General features: G+C 40.5%; 1 protein-coding gene across 1 annotated transcript in view; it reads right to left on the bottom strand.

Annotated features, from left to right (window-relative positions):
- si:dkey-40c11.2 (uncharacterized) overlaps window positions 1-26171 on the bottom strand; it is a 208753-nt gene that overhangs the window by 37374 nt on the left and 145208 nt on the right. The window contains exons 8-13 of the mRNA XM_028804660.2: window positions 22394-22448; window positions 19752-19826; window positions 18705-18828; window positions 16345-17175; window positions 13593-13787; window positions 9209-10234 (exon numbers count right to left, since the gene is read on the bottom strand). Coding sequence (XP_028660493.1) covers window positions 9209-10234; window positions 13593-13787; window positions 16345-17175; window positions 18705-18828; window positions 19752-19826; window positions 22394-22448 — 2306 coding nt within the window. The remainder of the gene's footprint in view (window positions 1-9208; window positions 10235-13592; window positions 13788-16344; window positions 17176-18704; window positions 18829-19751; window positions 19827-22393; window positions 22449-26171) is intronic.

Genomic DNA, 26171 nt, shown 5'->3' with positions numbered 1-26171 from the left:
CTCATGACCCCCCCCTGCTCTCCCAATCCGTCTATTGACTTCATAGGAAAAGTCACCAGAGACATGAATGTCACTGCCAGGGTAAGTAAATCTGCACAGCACTCACAGTACCAGTGTACAGGCAGGCCATGATATCCAGCAACTTCGAGGGGATCCCGCGAATCCTCAGGATGTCCCAAAGGGCAGCTCGATCAACCAAGTTGAACGATTTGCAAAAATCAACAAAGGCTGCAAAGAAACTGCCGATATTTGCGTTTGTGCTCTATGAGAACCCTCAGTGCCAAGATGCGGTCGATGGTAGACTTCTTAGGCGTAAAACCAGACTGTTCCGGTCGTTGGTAGGTGAGCAAGTGATCACGGATCCTATTGAAGACGACCCTAGCAAGGACCTTACCCAGCATCGATAGCAGTGTTATCCCCCTGTAGTTGTTGCAATCCAGGCGATCACCCTTCCCTTTCCAGATAGGGACGACAAGTCCCATTTTTTCAGTCAGTTAGGATGATGCCAGTCTACCAAATGGAAGCAAAGATTGCTTGCAATGCCAGGAGGACAGCCTTACCACCAGCCTGGAGAAGTTCACCCTGGACACCACAGATCCCTGAAACCTTTTCTCTCTCTCAGCTGGTTCACAACCTGTGCAATCTCAGTGACATTGGGTGGTTCACAGCTAATTGGAGGATCAGCCTCAAGAACCGTGGACCCAGAGATATCCAACACCCTAGCCGGAGGATCAGCTTTGAACAACTGCTCAAAGTAGCCAGCGGGTCACAACTGCAGTGTCATCCATAAGGACCGTTCCATCAGCTGCCCTGACTGCAACTCTCCAAGGAACAGATTCAGATGTGCGTAATGCTTCAATTCCTCTGTAAGCAGGACGTGGATCGCTAGACCACAGATGGTGTGTCATTTGCTCACAAACAGACAGTCACGGTAGCGTATTATATAAGTAGATATGTAATTGTGAAGAAGTAACTTTGACTTGAAAAATACTGATCTTACAGTATCCCTTAAGTCCACATGCACTTCCTGACACTACCCTCTGTTATAACACACAAATGAATGTTGTTCCTGTTCTAACTCCATGCACAAAGTGCAAATATGCACAATAAATAAACAGCATACTATCGCCCTAACTTGGAAAATGTGCAGATCTTTATTACTGTGTAATTAACAGTTTAAAATTCAAAGTCTCAAAAGATTGGCAATCTAGAATTAGCATAAATCTATCTATCTAAATCACTCAGAGTTGGTGTATCAGCCACATGCATATGAAATACTGTAGTGTGTTTTCTGTAATAAGGTGACTCTCCTCCCTTTAGATACTCCTATACTCCTCTTAATCTCTGAAACTTATATTTTATCAGCCTCAGACTCATGACAGTCTGATGTCCCATCCACAAATGCCTCCTTTTTTGCACCCATTGATGCAAAGATGCGCTCTGCTTCAATGTGTCTTTATATTTTGACAAGAACGTTTGTTATTGGTAATAATTTATTACAACTCTATGTTTATGTTGCATAGATTACAAAAAGACATTGCACCATGAATTTTATCATAACACTGATGAAAAGACACTGAGTATGCAGGGGATAAAGTTTCATCTCGTACATACTTGGTACATCAGTGGGTCTGAAGTGCTCATTTTATTTAGACAAATACCTCAATGCGGCTCCAAGTTTAAGATTTTTTGTATTGTTTACTATGTGGCAAACCATTGTTACTTATCAATTTTCATCAGCAATGAATATATTAATTAGATTCTAATTGTGTATAGAAAAAGCACAGACTGGTGGAATGCTCTGAAGTATTATAATGGTATAATGGTATTTCACTTTGCTGTCACCTCTGTTCTTCAATTTGTGCCATTAAGCCAATCTCTCTAGCCACATGGCTTTTTTCTGGTTAGGAGCATCTTTGGCAACTAGGCTACAGTTTAACTGATGATCACACATAAATTCAGTTTTATTCGTAACTAGAGTAAAGGCAAATTCTCATACAGTGTCCTGTTTAGGTGTTTCTTTTGTTTTTTTTAATAGTTTAGACTCCTTGGCTTGTTTCATCTGACCATCGCTTTCTTCTTGTTTCTGTTTGTATACTGACTCATGCTCTGCCACACTATGTCCTAGGTTGTTGCCAAGCTGCTTCTCTGCTGCCATACAAATCCACAAACAACAAAACATCAGTTATATTTTTCCGTGTACCCAGAGATGTTAAAACTGGCTGATGCTAAACTGTTAAAGTGTGCTTTTAAATGGAGAGCTCAGATATTTGATGCAGCGCAATATTTGTCTTATCTGTGGAATCATAGGCAGGCAGATGCCAACCCATTGGCTCTGACTAATTTGCACGCATTTGGATTGCGAGAAATAATTTAAAGAAAACCCATACAGATATTGGAATATGTGCAAAGACTGCATGGACAGTGAAGGTCAGGAGTTTGTATCAAAGACTCTGGAGCTATAAGACCACAGTGCTAAACACTTGGTAACCATGATATGTGGGTTTATATACTAATATATACTAGTTTATAATATTAGTTATATACTAATACAACTAAAGTGCATAAAATAATTATATTGTCTTTGTGACATGTGGCAATAAAGCAAAAAATTAAACATTGCAAAATGTGAAATAATAAATAAAAAGGAAAAGAAAAAAAGGAAAAGAGCATTTTAAGTAGGTGAAAATTATCTTTCTCTTTGTTTTACCTCATTGTCTACTGTGAAGTAATCATTGGTCATTGTAATTTTGACAGACGTCCTCAGCAGCTCATTTCCACACCCTCTGCACTAAACTTGTAAAACTCAGAATCTGTTACTTCTAAGTATTATGTGCATATTTCATTTTAATCAGTCTGGTAGATAGCTGTTATACACATTGTCCAAAAAGAGGAAAGAATTTTATAACATTAGAGACTGGCTTTAACATTTAGGAAATACAGTATGCCTGTCATTAAAACAAACTAATTATTGTACACATTCTCAGAAACATGGGCATGTTCTAAAGACAAGCTGAACGATAAATGTCAAGCATTATCCAAATATTTACAGCATTGAAACGTTTTTATATTCACATATGACTCTAATGCGGATTGTTCTGAATGTTCACAGGTATAAATATTGCTACTCATACGACAGAGGGACTGAGCTGGGAAAGATATGCAGCAGGTTAGGGTGATAAAGGATAAAGATGGAAACGTACTCACAAGTGAGGAGAGTGTGTCGAACAGATGGAAAGAGTACTTTGAGAGGCTAATGAATGAAGAGAATGAGAGAGAGAAGAGGTTGGATGATGTGGAGATAGTGAATCAGGAAGTGCAACGGATTAGCAAGGAGGAAGTAAGGACAGCTATGAAAAGGATGAAGAATGGAAAAGCCGTTGGTCCAGATGACATACCTGTGGAAGCATGGAGGTGTTTAGGAGAGATGGCAGTGGTGTTTTTAACCAGATTGTTTAATGGAATCTTGGAAAGTAAGAATATGCCTGAGGAGTGAAGAAGAAGTGTACTGGTGCCGATATTTAAGAATAAGGGGGATGTGCAGGACTGCAGTAACTACAGGGGAATAAAATTGATGAGCCACAGCATGAAGTTATGGGAAAGAGTAGTGGAAGCTAGGTTAAGAAATGAGGTAATGATTAGTGAGCAGAAGTATGGTTTCATGCCAAGAAAGAGCACCACAGATGCAATGTTTGCTCTGAGGATGTTGATAGAGAAGTTTAGAGAAGGCCAGAAGGAGTTGCATTGCGTCTTTGTGGACCTGGAGAAAGCATATGACAGGGTGCCTTGACAGGAGCTGTGGTATTGTATGAGGAAGTTGGGAGTGGCAGAGAAGTATGTAAGTGTTGTACAGGATATGTACGAGGGAAGTGTGACAGTGGTGAGGTCTGCGGTAGGAGTGATGGATGCATTCAAGTTGGAGGTGGGATTACATCAGGGATCGGCTCTGAGCCCTTTCTTATTTGCAATAGTGATGGACAGGTTGACAGACGAGATTAGACAGGAGTCCCCGCGGACTATGATGTTTGCTGATGACATTGTGATCTGTAGTGATAGTAGGGAGCAGGTTGAGGAGACTCTGGAGAGGTGGAGATATGCTCTAGAGAGGAGAGGAATGAAGGTCAATAGAAACAAGACAGAATACATGTGTGTAAATGAGAGGGAGGTCAGTGAAATGGTGAGGATGCAAGAAGTAGAGTTGGCGAAGGTGGATGAGTTTAAATACTTAGGATCAACGGTACAGAGTAATGGGGATTGTGGAAGAGAGGTAAAAAAGAGAATGCAGGCAGGGTGGAATGGATGGAGAAGAGCGTAAGGAGTAATTTGTGACAGACGGGTATCAGCAAGAGTGAAGGAGAAGGTCTACAGGACGGTTGTGAGACCAGCTATGTTATAAGGGTTGGAGACGGTAGCACTGACCAGAAAGCAGGAGACAGAGCTGGAGGTAGCAGAGTTAAAGATGCTAAGATTTGCACTGGGTGTGACAAGGATGGATAGGATTAGAAATGAGTACATTAGAGGGTCAGCTCAAGTTGGACGGTTGGGAGACAAAGTCAGAGAGGCGAGATTGTATTGGTTTGGACATGTGCAGAGGAGAGATGCTGGGTATATTGGGAGAAGGATGCTAAGGATAGAGCTGCCAGGGAAGAGGAAAAGGCCTAAGCGAAGGTTTATGGATGTGGTGAGAGAGGACATGCAGGAGATGGGTGTAACAGAACAAGATGCAGAGGACAGAAAGGTATGGAAGAAGATGATCTGCTGTGGTAACCCCTAACGGGAGCAGCCGAAAGAAGAAGATTCTCATACACAAATAATTAACTGTAGCAACTGAATAAATAAATAAGGAGATTTGCACTATTAAATGATTGATAAAATTTTACTAGAGGATCTATCCATTTCTTTAAGGGAAAATGCAAGGAAAAAAACTCAAATTTTGCACAGGACAGAACAACATTACCAAATAAACGTAAACCAATTGACAAATGCAAAGATTTATATTTGATATAATTAATAAAGGTTAATAAATACATTTACTTATTAAATGGTGGTAGCAAGAAATTCAGTTCACCATATCATATATATAGTTAAAATCTTAGTTTGAGCTTTTATTACTATTAGATATTTATGATCACACTGATTTTGGTCTGATTTTGACAGGAGGCTTAGGTCCTCAGATGAACAGTAATAAAAATACACACAACATGGAAATTAAAATTGTTGTCCCATTTCTGCTTGATGGTATCTGTTATATCACAATTATGTCTTCTAGAATTTTAGTTCACTATTTATGACGGCTATATGTTGCACAATTCGTTAATGTTATTACTGGCCTTTTAGATGTACTGTACTTAAAACTTTGAACCTGTAAAATTAGTTTCCTATAATATGCATAGAGATTGTTGGCGATTTACAACCCTTTGGCAGAGAGGAATGTTCTGGGCTAAGGTCATCAACTTTCAGGTCACAATGTTTTAAAAGGAAAGGTCTATTTTCATGAGAAGAGAGTCATTCAGCAAACTGGCTAGATCTCACTTCCACTTATTATCACCACTGGATAAAATCAGATGTCACCTCTGAGCACTGAATACTAATCATCACTTCTCATTAGGGTTAAATACAGCAGTAAAGTGACTGTTTAATGTATTTCCTGGGCTTTCCACCATGGCTGCCTGCTCTGCATTTTTGAGTTTATGGCGAGATTGTTTTGATTTATAGATTTGGGACAGTGCTCTCTGAATTGTTATATCTGTTTCTGTTAATAAGGGATTTTTCCAAGTATTTCTTTACTTACCGCTCATTACAGCAACTTTATATTTTATAAGCAATATACATACATATAAAGTACAGTGTCCTTCAGATATATTCAGACCCCTTCACTTTTTACACAATTTGTTATGTGTTAAAATCATTTGAATTCATTTTTCCCTCATCAAATATCATTGAATACTTCAAAATTACAAAGAAAAAACTGGATTTTAGTTTCTGCTAAATTTGTTACAAATAAAAAACTGAAACATCACATTCACACAAGTATTCAGACCCTTTGTTATGACACTTGAAATTTTGTTTCTGGTACATCCCGTTCTATTGATCATCATCATTTCTGCAACTTGTTTGGAGTACATCTGTGTTAAATTCAATTGACTGCACACGATTAAGACATGCTCAAACTTGCCTATAGAGCTTAGAGACAAAATTGTGTTGGGGCAAAGATCAAGGAAAGGCTACAAAAATATTTAGCAGTACTGAAACTTCCCAAGAGCACACTGGCCTTCATAATTCTTAAATGAACGAAGTTTGGAACAACCAGAACTCTTCCCAGAGCTAGCTGCCTGCCTAAACTGACCAATCAGGAGTGAAGGGCATTTGTAAGAAAGGTGACCAAGAACTTTATGGTCACCCCGACTGAGCTTCAGAGAACCTGTGTGGAGACAGAAGAAACTGCCAGAAGGACAATCAAAACTACAACACTGCTCATTCAAGCCTTATGGCAGAGTGCCCAGAAGATACATGAAAGGCTATTTGGAGGCACTTAAAGGATTCTCAGACTATGAGGAACAAGATTCCCTGGTCTGATGAAACCAAGATTAAAATGTTTGGGCTTAACACTAAGCATCTCATCTGGAGGAAACCAGGCACTACTCGCTTATCACCTTATTCAACAGTAAAGTATGGTGGTGGCAAAGTACAGAGACATCCTTAATGAAAACCTACTCCAGAGTGCTCAGGGCTAAAGGTTCACCTTCAAACAGAACAATGGCCTTAAGCACAAAGCAGAGACAACAAAGGAGTGGTTTAGGGTCAACTCTATGAATGTTTTTGAGTTGCAGAGCCACAGTCCATACTTGAACCTAATCGAATACCTCTAGAAAGACCTTAAAATAGCTATTCACTAACCATCTCCATCAAACCTGACAAAAAGCAGTGACCCAATCCTGAGCCCACTAAACTGGACCCCCTCAACGCCCTGGCTGCGCCTAGAAATTCTGTCCATAAAAGTTATGAACAGAATCGGTGACAAAGGGCAGCCCTGGCGGAGTCCAACTCTCACTGGAAACGGGTTCGACTTACTGCCGGCAATGCGGAGCAGGCTCTGGCAACGATCATACAGGGACCGAACAGCCCTTATCAAGGGGGCCGGTACCCCATACTCTCGGAGTACCCCCCACAGGATTCCCTGAGGGACACGGTCGAATGCCTTTTCCAAGTCCACAAAACACATGTAGACTGGTTGGGCAAACTCCCATGCACCCTCCAGGACCCTGCTAAGGGTATAGAGCTGGTCCACTGTTCCGCGACCAGGACGAAAACCACACTGTTCCTCCTGAATCCGAGGCTCGACTATCCGACGGACCCTCCTCTCCAGGACCCCTGAATAGACTTTTCCAGGGAGGCTGAGGAGTGTGATCCCTCTGTAGTTGGAACACACCCTCCGATCCCTTTTCTTAAAGAGGGGGACCACCACCCCGGTCTGCCAATCCAGAGGCACTGTCCCTGATGTCCATGCGATGTTGCAGAGGCGTGTCAACCAAGACAGTCCTACAACATCCAGAGCCTCCTTTAACCGCCACCTTATCGTGGTGGAGGGGTTTGCGTGTCCCAATGATCCTAGGAGCTCTGTTGTCCGGGGCTTTATGCCCCTGGTAGGGCCACCCAAGGCAAACTGGTCCTAGGTGAGGGATGAGACAAAGAGCGGTTAAACAAACCTCCTATGATGGAAAACCATTTTGGACGGCGTTTTCCCTTGCCCGGACGCGGGTCACCGGGGCCCCACTCTGGAGCCAGGCCTGGAGGTGGGGCTCGATGGCGAGCGCCTGGTGGCCGGGCCTGCACCCATGGGGCTCGGCCGGGCACAGCCCGAAGAGGCCTACGTGGGTCCCCCTTCCCATGGGCTCACCACCTATGGGAGGGGCCAAGGAGGTCGGGTGCAGTGTGAGTTGGGTGGTGGCCGAAGGCGGGGACCTTGGCGGTCCGATCCTCGGCTACAGAAGCTGGCTCTTGGGACGTGGAATGTCACCTTTCTGAAGGGGAAGGAGCCTGAGCTAGTGCTTTCAGGACATTACCTTGTCAAATAACTTTCATAACCTCTTGATCTGCACTTGACATAATCTACTGCTGAGCTGGTCTGCTTCAAGTATTTTGAAAGAAAATATTAGGTGATACAAGAAATTACAATTAAATTTGATGATCCTGCGATGATAATCATTTAGAGAAAATACTGTATGCAACGAACATATTAATAAAACATAATAACCAGTTCACTGTGAAATTATTTTGTATACTAATATGTTTTACTAATTTTGTATGTAACAGTTATTTTACATTTTAAGCCCAAGTAAAGGAATAGGAAAATTTGCAATGCTTCAGTTCAGATTCCTGAAATGTGTTAATGTGCTTTATTACAAAATGTGTGTTGTGCAAAATAAATTTGCATCGATTTATTTAGTATTTCTTACCACTAATTAACTGTTTGAAAATGGAGCATATTAAAAAGAAGTATGGTTTATTTGTTTCCATTTTTATTAAAACTTTTCTGTAAGCACTGTTACCAGATAAGTAAGTCTTTTTAAGTTACTGATGTTTTTTAACAACTGATTGTGTGAAAAAAAGTCACATTTGCTAGAGTACCTTTAATCTAAATGTTTAAAGGCATCTGATTTCAAAACCACTGGATTATGTTATTTTGAATTATATTCTTTCCTGCACTGTAAACTGCACAAAGCCATCTTTAAAGTGGACGCATGATGATAACACATGTCCTCATTGAACATATAGTAGTAAAACAGGCTGTCAGCATTACCAATCTGGCCACAGCCAATCAAAATAAACAAGAAACAGCAGTTCCAAAGTAACATTTATATCACAACAACAAAATACTTGACCAATCCAAAAGCACCTTCAAACAGAACAAAGAATACTTCTAGGATGTCTATAACCCAGAATCATAAGAGTTTGGGGCTATTTTAAGTATTCCGTTTGTTTTGGTTCTTCTGCAGGAAAAAGAAAAATGGTTTTGGTTGGTTTCTCTTGAAAAAAAAAAAAAGAGAGAGAATTTTAAAAGCTGTTCCCTCACCTGAATAATGAACAAAGAACATATGCAAAGGAAAGACTCAACTGTGTTATTTTTGAAATCTAAAGATTCACCTTACTAAGGATGACTGACGGCTGAAGACAATTGCTAACCTTGTGAAGGCAAAAGTGTGTGTACCTGGTGTGCCATTATGCTGATGACAGCTTTCCTCTATTTGGATATTTTCTTTGTTGGGGGTCTTCATCTCGTTGACTGTTTCTGCTACCCTGTTCTCCCAATTTTGTACAAAGCATTTCTTTCCTGTTTCCTCAACAATGTCCTCACTTAAAATTTCCTCTTCATTCCTGGAAAGTTCCTCTTCCAGTGTCGTAAATTGTTGCTGCACAAGATCTATATTTTGTAGTTTGCCCTCTGCATCTTTGTTTTTGCTTTCAGATCTAATTTCATCTGTCATCATTAATTGCTGCTGCACAATTACCAAATTGTGCACTTCTGACTGTGAAGCATCTTCATCGTCAATTTCTTCTGAATCCAAAGACCCTCTTTCATCAGGTGTCTTAAGCTGTTGTTGAACAAGAATTACACTGTGCACTTCTGGCAGTGAAGCATCTTCGCCATCACTTTCATCTTCATTTTCAGATTCTCTTTCATCAATCGTCTTAAACTGTTGCTGCACAAATATGTTGCTGGCTTCTATCTGTAAAACATCTTTTCCATCACACTCTTCTTTGTCACCAGAAAAACATTCATATCCTGTGTGAAGCTGCTGCTGCATTATAATTCCATGGTGAGATTCTGGCAGTAAATCTTCTTCTTCTCTCTCCTCTTCATATTCTTGAATAAGTTTCATATCTGTGGTTGGAAATTGCTGCTGCACGAAAATCACATTTTTTATTTCTGTAAGAATGCTCTCCTCATCTCTGTTTTCTTCATTGCCAGAACTCCTTTCATGCACTTCCTCCACCTGCCTCTGTATGGGAGCCACAGATTCAATTTGTGTTTGTAACTCTTCCACAGCTTCAATCTGTTTTTCAAAACTGGGACAATTCTCCTGAGACAAAATGGTGTCCAGCAAAGGCACAAGAACTGAACTCTCTGTATTCTGATGCAAGTATTCCTTCTTGTCTTCTGCCTCTTTGCTTTCCAACCTCTTCTCATTTACCATCTCGAGCTTCTCCATCAACAGACTGACATTTTCTTTATCTGTAAAAATACAAGATAGGGTTGAAAATCTCTTGCACAGAGAGTGTAAACTGTCAATTCCAGTAGTTTTCCAATTGTGCTCTCATGGATAACCAGCTTTATTTCATGTTACCTTTGTTTGGATCATGAAACAAAAGATATAATGACAACTAAGATTCAGTTTACATCTGAGAAAAATGTAAGTGCAACCTTTATAGCAATTAATTGCACTATTAATTTAACATATTAGAGGCTGTGATGGATTGCCGGCTTTATATTCCGGCCCTCACCCCCAGGCCGCCAGGAGGAGCTCTCCCGACAGCATGGACGGGCCCCGAATTCCAGCAGGGCCTCATGGACTATGTAGTTTTTATACACAGCCCTGCTGGATACCCTGGGGACCACTGGGAGTCGCTGTCGGGAGGCCCGTGGACTCGTATGTGCCCTACAACTTGGAAGTACGTCCTGGTCACGTGAACAGGAGAGATGACGTACTTCCAGGTTGAAGAAAAGGACTGTTTACCCTGACCCGGAAGGAATAAGGAATTGTGGACTGTTGGGCAGGAACACCTCTGGGTCAGGGTGTATAAAAGGACTCTGGGAAAGCCCAGACACCGAGCTGAGCTGGGAGGTAGGTTGGCGAAGTGTCTGGGAGTGGAGTTATTGTATTTGATTAGTGATTGGTTTATTATATGAGTAGTGTGGAGTGGAGGGTGCTTTGTGCACGTGATTACAAAATAAAAGAGTCTTGTACTTTTACTTGGTGTTTGGAGTGGTACCTGAGGGTTCAAGAGGTGGATTGATACCTCTACTGCTACACTGGTGTAGTCTGCAGGATTCTCTGGCCGTCTGTTGGCAGGGGACCTGTAATTCAATTAAATACTGTGTATGCAGACGACCCTAAGAAGGTCCCGCTTCAACACACGAAGGTGCAAACACCACCCACTATAGAGAGCGCTGCAACGGTGATGAGTCTTGTCTCGTACTGGTTCGAGATGGGGAAAAAGTCCATGAGGAAGAATGGGCGAGCCCAGATGATACAGAACCTCACAGAAATGTGGCCACCACATTTCCTGCGGAAACCAGAGCCGAGATCGACATAATGAGAGAACGGGGGCTAAGGCACAAACAGAGCAGTGAACGGATGACTGTACTGGAGCCTGAAACAACCCATCATATGTCGGAGGTATGTGTCACGACAAAACCCGAGGCGCAAGGAACTGTGTTTTCTTCTTTTACAGAAGCCGAGCGATTCGGGTTACCATATAAGAAAGACACATGCCTCACACCTTGGCAAGATGGCCACGAAGACGAGGAGTCTATGGAATTACAGCTGGGGCGCCTCGACGATCACATGGACTATCCTGGTGCAGGCTGGGTAAAACGTCATCAAAACACAAAGTCACCTGACCAGGATGGGACCTGTTTATTCGCCGACACACGTCGCGTGACCTCGCGCGGTGGATGCCGGGAAGGAGAAGGTCAATTGCGGTCTGTCGGTGAGATCGTCTTCTCCCAAACGAATCCGAACTCCTTGAAGGGGAAGGGGGAAGCGAGCAAAGCATCGCCGAACTTAAATAAAGAGAAAGAGGGGCGGGATGTGACTGAAGGGTCTGCCGTTAAAGAAAAAAAGGCAGATCTCAGTCGGCTCGGAGCAGCCAGCCGTCCCTCTTAAGACTCCAACTCCCAAGAGCCTTTGCGCGACCCAGCCGAACACGTGCCCAGAGGGGACGTGCTCATTGGCTCCCGGCCGGCAGGTAAGGAAAATGAGGAAGCGAACTTACCTCCGGCCGAAGTAAATAACTTTGTGGACGTGTGGGTCCTCGAGAAGTACCTCGAGCCCGTATATACTTTCTTTCAGGCTTTAAAGGAGCTGAAGGAACGTGTTGAGGAGCTGGGAGCTACAGCCGAGGCGCCGCTAAAAGGACTACAAGAATACCTGTGGCGATTAGGCCGAGAAGCCCCGGTCTTGGTGGATTCGGCGGTACAGGTAAGCCTAAGCCGTACTGGATATAATAAAGGGACACAGTGCAATCCGGCCCCGCAGTTAATAAGTAGCGGGTGCCAAACCGCTGTGTGCCTGACAGTGGAGCGTGGTATGGTGACTGAGTGGTCGGGGGAAGGACCGAGCGAACTGGGACAGCTGTGCGAGACGGCTTCCCGGAGCGATGCAGACCTCAAGATCCCGACCCGCGTGATGAGGGAGTTGCCGCTACTAACAGGAGGAGCGGAGGAAGTGCCGATCAAACCGGTACAGCTCATAAGTGGTGTTACCCGGAGTGATACGGTGCTGATGACGCCGCCTCCTAAAAAACAGAAGTCAAAGGGCGTGCAGACAGCAAAGGGGCTCTCTTTTTCCAGTAGAGAGTCCCCAGCTGTGCCCAAGCCCCAGAGTAAGCAGGAGATCCCCAAAGTAAAACGTGGGTCTCCTGACAAGATGGAGAGACGGGCTGAGAGCAGCGAGGCGGCCGTAAAACCCCCCTTGGCAGAGGAAAGGACGGAGTTGACAGAATTCCCGAGATGTTTCCAGTCTCGGGGAGAAAGACAACCGGGAGGACGACGGCGGTGTTACAACTGTCATCAGCCGGGCCACGTTTGGCGAAGTTGTCCTTGGAGGACAGGGGAACGGAGGAACAACTGCTACACAGTTCCCCCTAGGTTCTCTGGGGGACCTAGACAACACGGCCGAGGCCCGACTGGATGCTCCGCCCCAGTTGTCGTCGCTAAGGGGGTGGGGGGGGGGGGGGAATTGTGATGGATTGCCTGCTTTATATTCCGGACCTCACCCCCAGGCCGCCAGGAGGAGCTCTCCCGACAGCATGGACGGGCCCCGAATTCCAGCAGGGCCTCATGGACTATGCAGTTTTTATACACAGCCCTGCTGGATACCCTGGGGACCACTGGGAGTCACTGTCGGGAGGCCCGTGGACTCATATGTGCCCTATAACCTGGAAGTATGTCCTGGTCATGTGAACAGGAGAGATGACGTACTTCCAGGTTGAAGAAAAGGACTGTTTACCCTGACCCGGAAGGAACAAGGAATTGTGGACTGTTGGGCAGAAACACCTCCGGGTCAGGGTGTATAAAAGGACTCTGGGAAAGCCCAGACACCGAGCTGAGCTGGGAGGTAGGGTGGCAAAGTGTCTGAGAGTGGAGGAATTGTATTTGATTAGTGATTGGTTTATTATATGAGTAGTGTGGAGTGGAGGGTGCTTTGTGCACGTGATTACAAAATAAAAGAGTCTTGTATTTTTACCTGGTGTTTGGAGTGGTACCTGAGGGTTCCACTGGTGGATCGATACCTCTACTGCTACAAGGCATTAAACAAACTTTATCAACATAAAGGTGATGCCCAAATTAAACATAAGATGAAAAATACCTGCTGGTTGAGCTGTGTCGTTTTGCTCCACATCTTGTTTCTCCTCTGTCCAAAGTTCAGTGTTATCTTTTTCTGATCTACATTTAACATCACTGTGTTTCTCTTCCCATTGTACAAGACAGTGCTCCCCAGAAGACATGCCTGCTTCCTGAAACTTTTCCTGCTGAGCATATTCACTTTCATATTTCATAAATTCTGTAAAATAAAAAAAAGTTCATCAACAATAAACTTACATTTAACTATGTACAACAGTAATCCATTGAAAAGAAAAAAAAAAGTTTCAAACATGTCCCTCAAATCGTTTTTCTTAATTTTGTTACTTTAGAAAATGAATCATCTAAGATTCATCCAGCCTTATTTCATACTGACTGACTACTCAGTCAAAGATAAAGGAGTGGAGAAAAAATTATTAATCTCATGTTTTCATGGCAAACAGTCACAACTAAATTCCTGATATAGTGGGTTTCAAAATGAACAACAGCAAACAAACATTGAAACAACCATTAAAGAATGTTGCATTATTTTAATGTCAGGACCCTGTCACATACTCAAAATGTTTCAAACGCATTATTGTTAAATAAACCAACCCTGAAAATAGTCTTTTGCACGTTCCTGAAGCATGTTCATACAAAATCCAGCTTTTGAACTGAAAACACACCTCTTCCCACATTCAGTGATTGTTACAGTGAAGCTCATAGCAGTAAGCCACACTTGCAGTACTTGGTTAGTCAACCTTAACACACAATGGGGAATAGTTTTAGATGCTAATAAATTTGTTTTTTGGACATATTTTGTACAGGTCTTATTATGCAGCTTTGTTTATTTATTTATTTTTGTATGTTGAATATTTTAACATTATATTTATGATTTTATTCTAGTGACATCTTGGGACTTCTGTTGCTCAAAGGCAGTACCATTTGTTTATACTGCCGATGACCATTGCTTACTCGTGATTGTTGTCATCTTAATGTGTGACATCACAACACAGTCCCTTTAATAAATGACAACATGGTGAAACTGATACCTGAAAATTGATTTCTCTCGATAAATAAATAATGAATAAATAAATGTCTTTGTAGTTTATTTAGGAGAAATTAAATCAGGATAATGAAATTACCTTTGATTTTTTTTTTAACTTTGTTTCTGTGACTTCTATCCATTATTTTGACCCATTACTGATCCCTAACCTCATATCTACTCTCTTCTATTGTTTAGCACCTCCCTTATGCTAGAGAATGGTGCTGTCAAGAAGACATTAGTGCCAGGACATTGTCTGATTTTTCATTGTGACCTTGGTCATGTTTTAGCCTTTGATTACTGGCTGTTCCATTTAGTGCCACCTCCAAATCACATCACCTCCTTAGGCCGGGTCTATATTTATTGCGACGTGTGCTCCAGTGGACGCTACTGCTATGCAAGTGTTGTACTATTTATACTTTCACATGTACTTTACATAAATCTGGAAGATTCCACCAGGTAGCAGTGCAAGATATCATCATGGCGAGAAAACATTCAGCTTTGGTGGGTTGTGAATTGCCTGAAACATCCATTAAATTCTGAGGACACCTTGCCATAATATCTATGAAAAGGATGTTTAATGATTACATCCATTAATACAGGGATGCACCCATTCCATCAAGCATCAGGCGTGAGACAGAAACAATCCCTGGACGGGGCATCAACTCATTGCAAGCTGAACACAAGCATACACATACACTAGCGTCATTTTAGCTTCAACGAATTCCCAAACCTTCATGTTTTTGAAAAGAAACTGGAGCACGCTGTGGAAACCCACCAGGAAAACACCAGGGACGTGAATCCCTGCGAGGCAGCAGCGCTACAGCTCTGCCACCGTGCCACCACCACATGTGTAATTATTAACAGTATTCATTATTTAAATGAAGTTAACGACTTATCTTTAAAATGTAACATACATACTGAATACATACATACGAATGTGACATCACGAATGTGATATCAAAGTATAAATCTAAGGATTCTAAATCTGCAGACAGCTGGAATATCAGTGTTCTCTGTGGCAACTGCTGCTGTCAGTTCAAGAGGAAACCCCAGAAGCACATAACGATTAATAACTGGGACGGTTTTAAGGTGACATTTGCTGGCATACATTCTGATGCTGTTGTGAAGGTACAAAAAAAAAAAAAAAAAAATGATGGCACAGAACATGGTATATGAGACGTTTACCACGCATCGTGTCATTATGTTGGGGAATATGGAAGCTTGAATATAAAAGCACCATGTATGTCGGCATTTTGCTTCACCACATCGAACCATTCATCAAACATCGAAGCACGCACATTTATCCTGTAGGATCTACAAAGTGGCTTCCTGTCCAATATAGATAGTAAACAGAGACGGACGTCACATTCTAACTTGATCACACTGACCCCCTGACTTTTTGCTGGTACTGCAACTCACGCACAAGTTGCGTGAATTTCTGACGATGTGCTCAGAGGACGCATCAAATGAACGCTGGGAACGCGTGACAGCCATAATGTGCACGTGTACACTTACTGAGCATGAAGTATAAACTGGCCCTTAGATCTTCTTTGGAATCCAAATCTGAATGTCAGTCTAATACTCACATCTAAACTAGCCTGAAACCACCCTGAAAGGAAAAGGTTAGTTATTTTCAATTTTAAATTAAATTAAGATTGAAATTCTCTTAATATACCTATATTGCTATTGGAGTACTTTTCTAACTGGGTGAAAACATAAAACAAATACTTACCATTGTTTTGCACTGAGGTGTGAGTTGTATCATATGATTTCACATTTGTAACACTGGTGCCAGTATCAAAGACAGACAGTTGATTATGGTCAATGAGCTCACATTTGAATGGTGTACTATCTTGTTTCAGTACGGTACTGGAAGATGATACGACAGGTGTCTGGTCAACATGGCTGCTAACTATAGAAGAGGCAGGGGGAGAAGCAGTAAGAGAGGAAGGCTCTGTGAGAATGAGGTTTGCACTGACTGTGTTGGAGGAAACAATTGTGTCAGGAGGTATCTGGACAAGGTTGGCACTAGCTGTGTTAGCAGAAGACAGTGTGGCATGAGCAAAACTACAGCTAACTGACTGGGTAGGGGGAGGCGTAGCAGGAGGTGTGGGTTCAAGGCTGGCAGTGGCTACAACAGAGGAAGAAGAAGAGGCAGGATTTGTGAGGTGAAGGCTCGTACTCTTAGATGTTATTGTGGGGGGAGGCGTAAGTGGCATGTCAGGGTTTGACATTACTAGGCTGGCACTGAAAGCCCCCGAGACCAGGTGAAGAGGGGCTGGAATACTGGGTTGTGCAAGACTATTCTCTTGTGCTTGGACTTCATTCTGAGGTTGTGAGATACCTTCATAACAGCTGGTCTCAGCCCTGGTCGGCCTGCTGAGTGATATAGTTGCTTCTTTAAAGTTAGTATCTGTTAAGGAAGCTTTTCTAAAGGGGCTGCTGGGATGAAAGACAGGTGATGTTGGTTTGGGACTCCTTGGAGAGATAGGGCTCTCTGGCTTGCCAAAAATAAAAGCTGTGTCAGTAAGACTCCTCTGGTAACGTCGAAAGGGGCTTTTTCCTAAAAAGAAAAAAATATCAGTAAATGAAAAGTTCATTATGTTCATTAGGACAATACATCTTTAAAGTAAGGTCCTTAGAGATGTCCTCTTTGTTGAAAGGAAAATAACAGCAAATTAAGAAAGCTTCATTTGCAATATTACTATTCTTATCCACACTGATATGCTGTATTTTTAGAGCAATGTATTCAAGGACATAATGTGATAACAATTAAACTAGGGACAAGAAGCTGAACAATAGCTGAGCAACTGTAAATATGAAGCAGTAAGATACCAAAAATATATACAACTTTTTAAAAAATTTTCCACAAGATGGATCAAAGCTAATTTTACCGAGTTGAAAGCTCCCCTTGCTGGTGGAAAACAATTTTAAGGCAGATGTGTACAGTGGTAATCAGGCTGTAATCAAGTAATCATGAAGGGAAACTCACTTATTCACAGTTTATCAAAATTCTAGACACTTTGAAAACTGCTCACCTTACAAAACAAACAAAATTCCATAATCATTTATGTTAACTTTTGAGACAGACATAGCCATATAATTGCCAAAGTGGTACACTTTCATCCACCTTGGCATATCTTAAGTCAAGCCATTGTGATGTTCACAGTGGCCTATCAGTTTTCCTGTGTTATTTATACCTAATCAGACAGTTAATTCCTAGGAATTATGCTTGATCTTGTAGAATTTGCTCATTTTTTCTCTTGTATTAACACATTTTTTTCCAGAACTTCAAGGAAAAGCTGATTAGGTTAATTGGCATCACAAATTTATACTAGTCATTTTTTGTTTTGTTAGTTTCCTCTTTATTTCTAAGAATAATTAAATGACATTTAATATCAACATACTTATTCTGTGTTAGCACAATGCTCAATTTATGAGCATTTCTCATAAATTTAGGATGGCTTGGCAATTGCAGATTTTTGAGTTTATGTGCTGCATCAGGGTTGGATAATGGATGGATGGATGGAAGTGCTGCATCAGACATCACATGAGTTGAAACTTCATCTGTTCCTATTTTTCTGGACATAGAAGTTATGACCTTAAGTATGCTAACATATTGTCCAAAATGCTACAGTGAAAGGTTGTGCAGTTCTATGCATCACTAAGAGTTGAAACAATAAACTGCAACTTCAGTGAAACTGAAAACTACAAGACGTTTAGAAATCTCTGAACCCAGTCTCCTGGAGGTGAGAGGCATTCAATCTAGACACTGTTCCATTATACCATTTATATGTGTAATTGTGTGCCTTTTATCTTTATATTACTGTACTAACATTTCCTTTCTGTACTTTTCTTTTTCAAACTATGCCGTGACCATATCAGTTGCTTTTCCAAGTCTGACCATATTTGAAATGACTATATTAAAAGAATTTCATGAAGTACCTTGTAATATCTGAATTAGTTACAATACTTAAGATGGAGAAGCACTCTATAGTTCCTGGAGTTTGTGGTGAAAATATCTTCCCTTCATTTTTTTCCACCATGTTTCTCATAATAAAAGGACCTAAAAAGTTTTGACAGAATGCTTACCTGAAGTAGGTGTTCCAGGACTTCTGGGAGAGGTACAAAAAGTAGAGGAGGAGGAGGAGGAGGAGAGCTGTCTGAAAAATTCACGTGGATTCATGGTTCTCTGTGACACCAGAGCTGCAGCTTCCTGAAATAATGGAAAGAAAAGTCAGTATTAAGCAAATATTTAGCAAACAGGGGAACAAGTACTACCTTATGACTCATTATACTGTAAAGCCAAATGGCTGAGGGAAGAAACAACCTTACACAGCTCTTCTTTGAGCAACACACTTGTCTCAATCAGTTACTAAATGTACTCTATTCAGACAAAATCTCATACAGGGGGTGAAATTCATTATCCAGGATAGTAAGAAGCTTCTGGAGTAAACTCTGTTCTACTACATCCTTCTGTGAGTTTAGCCAGACTCTTATGACTAAACTAGTCTTTTTAATCAGTTTATTTAGTCTGTTGACATCACCAGCACTAATGTTTCTTCTCCAGCACACCACACACTGGTGGAATGTATTTAAGAATGCACACACCAAACAACCTCAACCTCCTCAGAAAATAGACTGTGACTATTCCTGTATACAGACTCCATGTTGATACTCCACTCAAGCCTATTCTTCAAATGCACTCAAGGTATCTGTATGTCCTCCCCATGTCCACTTCTTTACAATCAATGAGAATCAAAGACAGAGTGGGCTTGACCCTCCTGAAGTCTACGTTTGTCTCCTTTACCTTACTGATGTTGAGGCGTAGGTGGTTCAATTTACACAACTCAACAAAGTCCTTTACTAGTGTCCATACTTATTCTCCTGTCCTCCACTAATGTGCCTTAAATGAAAGAAGGTGATAGCAGAAGTGTGTATAGTAAAAGATGAGGCAAAAAATAAATTAAAAATAAAATCATGATTTTTTTTTTTTTGCTGGCTGTGAAACCTCACATCTTTTGCATTCACAAGTCATTTTAGGGCCTGCTGTTGCCCTTTTCCATTGCACTGGCCTACAGTGTCACAGAATATTTCCCCATACTAAACACTGCACTACAGACACTGAACATTTCTTACCGCTGCCTTTTCAATGGATTCACTCCGACGATACCTGTTTCTCATTTCTTCTTCATGTTCTCGCTGCTGCTGCTCCTGAGGTAGACCAAAAAGAAAACTTTAGTTTAGTGGCAGAAGTCATTTTCATAGTAACTTTTGGTAAAATTGAAGTAACTCCATAATAACATTTATAGCTGTGATCTTTTCAGTCATGTTTTCAAATACCTCTAAAGTAGTAATAGAACAATTTCAGCAGGCTAACAATAGAGCATTAAAAAGGTTAATTCTGCTTGACACAAAGAATAAACTAGCCTCTCTATATTTTGGATATCAATATATAACAACTCGCTCAAAATGCCTTGGCTGGCGGTCACGAAGCATGAATTAGGCTTACAAGTACTCTGCTTACAGTAACTTTCCCATTCTCATTCTAAAAGTGACAGTTAAAAGATGGTAAAAAAACAAAATATAAAGGCGAACAATTAATATTTTGGAGAACAAGGTGAATATTAACATAACTACTATAAAGTGACCCAAGATATACAGTCCATTAATAAAAAAAAAAAAAATGGACAAATGTATACATACACTAGACGTTTACAAAAATAAACACTATACACAGAAAAAATATCCCACCAAATAAACATTACATAAAGTCCAGGTTCTAACAGCAACTGAGAAGATAGTTGAAAATGCTGAAGCCACATAAAGTAAAGTGAAAGCAAAAATATGACAGAAGTGAATGAGCCAAAATAAAACAAAACAACCAGTCAGAGTTCCATGATGTGAAGTCTTTTCCTATAAAAATCAGAGAAATGCCTTTCTATAGAACTGTGATTAGACAGAATCTGGAAGTCTCTTAACATTGGTAGCAGTCATCAAAAAATGTATTTGAAAGTAAACTCAAGGTGGCGGAGTATAAAGAATGAGATGAAGGTAGAGAGAGAGGGAACTGAGCTCTAACATCGTCTATATATAGAAATGAACTGGAAATTTTTTTAAACAAACATTTTGGTGTCTTGCATGTCTGTAATACAGTAGTAATTGAAATCTGTTCAGTTAGCCAATAAAAGGTGTCATTTTGCTTCACTTTTCATTAATGGTAACAGAAAGTTCCACCTGAAAGGGTTTGCAGCTGTCAATCATCTTCCTCATTCTATTTCAATAGATGATTATTTTTTACATAGGGAACAACTCACAATTATGTAAAAAGACAACAATTAACTGAAACAATTGAACAAACCAAACAAATAATAAAAGTTATGTATCACTACTACAAATAAATCATGACTATTGTGGATTATTTTTAAGATGAAGACAGAAGGATTTAAATAATGGAGAATTGTAACAACTGATACATAAGTGTCTAGGTTAACAGCTGAACGTGGCATGGATTAATCTAAAATAAAGTTAAAGCCCTCTAAGTAGGAGTTGCCACTATAATCTTGCTATTTTTGAAATAGCAACCACTAAAATGGTTATTGATAAAGCTGAATATCATCAATATCTAAATTAAAATTAATATTATGTTTATTAATGTCATCTTCTAATTGCAACATATACGAATATAAAGTAATGGCCCCATTACTGAACCCCTAGGAACACAATTTTTACCTGTAGATAGCAAAGAGAAAGCACTGCAGGTCCTGAAATTTACTTGAGGAATAGAAAGTAAACCACCTGGGAATACTTTCTGATTCATTTATCTTCAAAACTATTTAACCCAGCTACTCTATTGTGATAGACTGACGCAGAACAACCCTGGACAGGATGCTAGTCTTTTGTGGAGCACATTCTCATACATAATTCCTTCAGACTGACTTCAGTCAGTCAGCCAGTCATTTTCTAAACTGCTTAGTCCTAAACAGGGTATGGGTATACTGGAGCCTACCCCAGCTAACACAGGGTGCAAGGCAGGAACATATCCTGGACAGGGTGCTAGTCCACTGCACACACCAACTACAAACTAGCACCAATTTAGTTTCACCAATTCACCTAACCTGTATGTCTTTGGATTATGGAAAAAAAACCGAAGCACCCAGAGAAAGCTCACATGGACACAGTGGAAACAAGCAAACTGCATGCAGGGAGGAACTGGGATGTGAAGCCAGGTCTCCTTACTGAGAGGCAATAGTGCTACCACTGCACCACAAGTTTGCCCCTTTCTTGATCACAGCAACTAAGTTATCCAACTAAATTTTCATATTCAATAAAAAGCTCCCAGCAGTCAAGATTTTCTACAATATCAGCTTTACTAGCTACCATAGATTTGGTGTAGGCTTGTGACAAAATAAAAATTTGTATAAAGGACTGTTTTATCTCAGGTCTCCACACAGAAAACCCAGTGGTCACTGACAATAGAAATGTGAAGATTCACACAAGAAACATTCAGACCCATGGCGACAGAATTCCAAAAATTTTGGTCTCTCAAAACATTGAAGGCAATTGTTAGTGTTATTTTTCTTAAAACTGATGCATGTCACCATTCCACTTGCTGCCATGCTCACAACTGTCAACTGGCCATTTACAAATTTCATAGGAAGAACTGACATTCAGTTTATTGATTTACTGCTGGTGGTATGCCACTTAAGAAAGCCATCAGAGGAGTGCATCAAAAATATGTGTTAAAGTTTCTCACACCTTCCTCATTAGTAGTAACTCACCCATTTGGCCTTTTCCCTTCTCCGTTCCTCAGCCTCCAGTTTAGTCTGAATTCTCCTGTCAATCAAAAAAAGTATAAATTAAAAAATGTGAGAGACTGTCTGGGGCCATAGATAATGGCTTGAGTTCACATTCATTCAAATAAGATTCTTCTTTACAGACATTATAAAAACTTGTAACACAGTTCTGGTACTGTTATGGCAGACTGATATAATGTACCCAACAAATAGGATGTAGAGTATCCAAATTAAAATGAAAGTTTCAGGTTTTTTTTTTATATTGAGTCATGTAGAAACAAGAAAACATGTGATATCTCTTCTTAGTGGCATCCAAAGAGACACAAATAAAAATACAGAAATGACAGATTAACAATTTCACAAAATAAAAAAATTACATTTACATCACATAAATTAAATATGCTAACTGCATTTGACAATATATTCTTTATCTATAATGTCTTTGACAAATGCTGTATTGCACTGGGGAGAAAGGAATTCCTGCAGTGGTTGGCATGGGTCTTTAATGTAATTACGTTCCTTGATTTGCTGATGGTTAACTGCTGTGCTTAATTGATGTTTATCATCAGCTGAGATGACTTTGACTTTTTCATCATTGCTCTCTTAGAAAAGATTTTCAAGTCACCCAATTCAGCTGGTTTAGTTAACTGTTGAAGTTTTTTTTTATTGAGATTTATCAGAGTTCTAAAGGCAACAGTGCTGTAATTATATATTACCATCAATGTGGAAATTTGGCATTGTGTAAAATGATTAAGAAATCTATACAATGTCGATAATGGCACGTCAAAATGTGAAATTATTAAAATTTCAAACATTTCCTAGGCATTCTATGTAATGCCAAAAGGCAAACCGGCAAAGTATAAAATACTTCTGAAAGTGATCAATGTTTGCTCTAATTATTTTCATAGGTGTGCTGTATAATTATCCAAAAATGTATGTTTATGAAAAAATTAAATATGCACAATATTTATGTTCATCAGTAGTTAATATAAGACAATTAAGTGCCTTCCTTGTTGCAACTTGTAGTTTTTTCAGTAAGAAAGTCCTGTACTTTATTTTGTATTTCTTTTTCAATTTCATATATGTCTTTTCAATAAAGGCCATTTCATGACTCACTTTTCATACTTTCCCTAATTAGTATTTGTAATTCTGTGTAATGTCTAGGTATTATATACAATGCCTAGAGAAAGTATATAGCATATTAAAGTAACATAGACATTTCATGCTTTGCCTAAAAATGTCACACAGTCAATACCTGCTTTCATACATTGCCGCTATCATATATAAACTGTACCATGAAAAATAAAAACCATTTATAATGGGGTACCTAGCTGGCAAAATGCTGGTAGGGTCAAGGTGTCAGGAAGACATGCCAGTTTGCCATACTAACAAAAGATCAGCTGTGTCAGAAATGGACTGGTGGTACTCAAGGTCTTCAAAACAGAAAAGAGGATACAAGCTTGTGGAATTTCATTGGAAAAGTTAAAAATGAAGAAAACAGCTGCTGCACCAGGTAATTGAGCCAGGTCTGACAGTTGGCCTTGATCAAGTATGCAAATCACAAGGATAATGTTCCTCTTTTGAGCCTGCATTCTCTGCTGAAGGGTATTAAGTAACCACTTGCCTGTATTGTCCCCTCTCCCTGCTATCTTAAGATTTAAAAATTTTAATTCAAATATTTTATTTAAAATATGTAAATACTACTTTTTAGACCTTTTTGCTAAATGTAAATCTAAACTGAAGAAAAGTAAGAAAATGTAATTAAAAGGTAAGTAATAAAGTGAAATGTGCTATTTGTACATATATTATTGCATTTCACATATGCAGTATTAGTAAATTAAGGCTAAGAAAAAAGGAAGTGCTGAAGATGATTGCTATGCCACTACCAATGGGTTCAAGGACAATGTCTTTTTAAGGCTAAGTATTATGAAAAACAGACAAAAAGGTTTTAAACAAGCTTATTCAGAACTGTTGGATTAAATAAATTACTCCTTTGAAACCAGTAACCTATTATTTATTAATTATACTATAACTACATTACAGAGCAAATACATTAGAGGTTAGAATGTTGTACTGTATTTCATATTATACTCATACAATATAATTGTACATACAATTTTAATATTGAATTTGACATGAGCTTACATAAAGAAAAGAAAGGGTATTTAACATTAATCAGTCGCAGAGTTGTGCTATTTTAAGTTACAGAGACTCAAACAGATTGCTAGACAGTGTCACACACGTGCAAATAGGAGGGAGCTGAATGACCCAAGTGAAGGTAATTCCACGCCAGGCCAGGAGGTGGCAGGGTGCGCTAAACATTCTTCTGTTGTCTCTACAGACCAAAAATGGGTACATCTGTCTGGTTCAACCCTGAAGACGTCACTTCCAGTTCCAGCGCCCAGAAGAGCATGACTTCCGGTTCCGGCACCCAGAAAAGCATCACTTCTGGTTCTGGCACCCAGATACACGTCACTTCCAGGTCCGGCACCCAGAACTGCACCACTTCCAGTTCTGACGCATAGAAGTGTGTCACTTCTGGTTCTGGCACCAGAAACACGTAATTTCCAGGTCCACTACATCACTTCCTCTTTTGACATTTAAAGCTGCCTTTTTTCCAAGAATCCTCAGTCTTGTTTTGGACTCCATCAAGGACACATCTGTCTTGATTTTCAAAACCCATTGAGGCCAGGGTGGCTACCCCAAACCTTTTCTTAAGTGTGATTCGAGTCTGATGATTTTCACAGTGGTGTAGTCATCAGGATGATGACCTCCTTATTAGACCAGAAGTTGAACATAACCAAAGACTCGACACACTATCCAAACCTACATCCAAAGAAGGGTCAGATAGGTAAGTACCATTCCCAAGTCGCCAAAATGGGGTCAGTCGGTGTGTATTGTGGAAAACTGGAGTGTGCTTCGACCCACCAACCTTTCAAAGGCACCTGGGAGTGTAGAAAGGGGATCTACAGGCTAGAGCCAGGTTCAGATGGGAACGCATTGGGAACTTATTATGCGCTCTTGAGTAAGGGGACCGTTCCCAATTGCCCCAAAAAAGAAAAATATTTTGAAAAAGGTGGGGGTGTCCTGGGTTGGCAGGAGTGGGACATAATGGCCTGGAAATTTGACACTGCTAGGGCAATGAAAAGACAGGCCTGTAAATTGTGTGTGATGGTAATAAAGAGGCTAAGGTCACAAGAAAATAATACCAATCGAAAAGTGGAGGAGATAACATGTGTGTTACTGCTCCGTGCGTTGCCCAATAAAATCGCCCAGCCAGCCTGGGGACTTAACGATATGATCTTACTAAAAAAAAAAAATTATCATTTAAGAATGGAACCCTGCTTGGGAGATCCAGAAGGGGACCCATGTGAACCCAGACATACTTGCGTCCCTAACATTGAGTCCCGATTCTACAATACAAAGCTCACTCTGGTGGAACCTGATGCATGGCGAATGGCTCTGCGAGGTGACAAAGGGGTCTGCGGAGTAATACGGAGGGAAGGATGGTATTCTGTGACTAATCCTCTGGCCGCTTTGCATATGGGAGTAGCCCTTGTAAATGGTCACAGGGTTACGACTTTATTTGACTCGGGCAGTAACATTTCCATTGTCTCTCGCCATCTAGTTTTGCCACAACAGTGGGTGAAAGATAAGACTAGTCTAACCTGTATTAACTGGGATGTTCGATCCTATGCGTCCGCCGCCTGTTACATCTGCCATGATGGCATCTTAAAAAAGTTGGTGGTGGCGGTAATGGAGA

The sequence above is a fragment of the Erpetoichthys calabaricus genome, chromosome 7, assembly GCF_900747795.2.
Source record: "Erpetoichthys calabaricus chromosome 7, fErpCal1.3, whole genome shotgun sequence".
Taxonomy (NCBI): Eukaryota; Metazoa; Chordata; class Cladistia; order Polypteriformes; family Polypteridae; genus Erpetoichthys; species Erpetoichthys calabaricus.
This window is presented reverse-complemented; position numbering and strand designations above follow the sequence as displayed.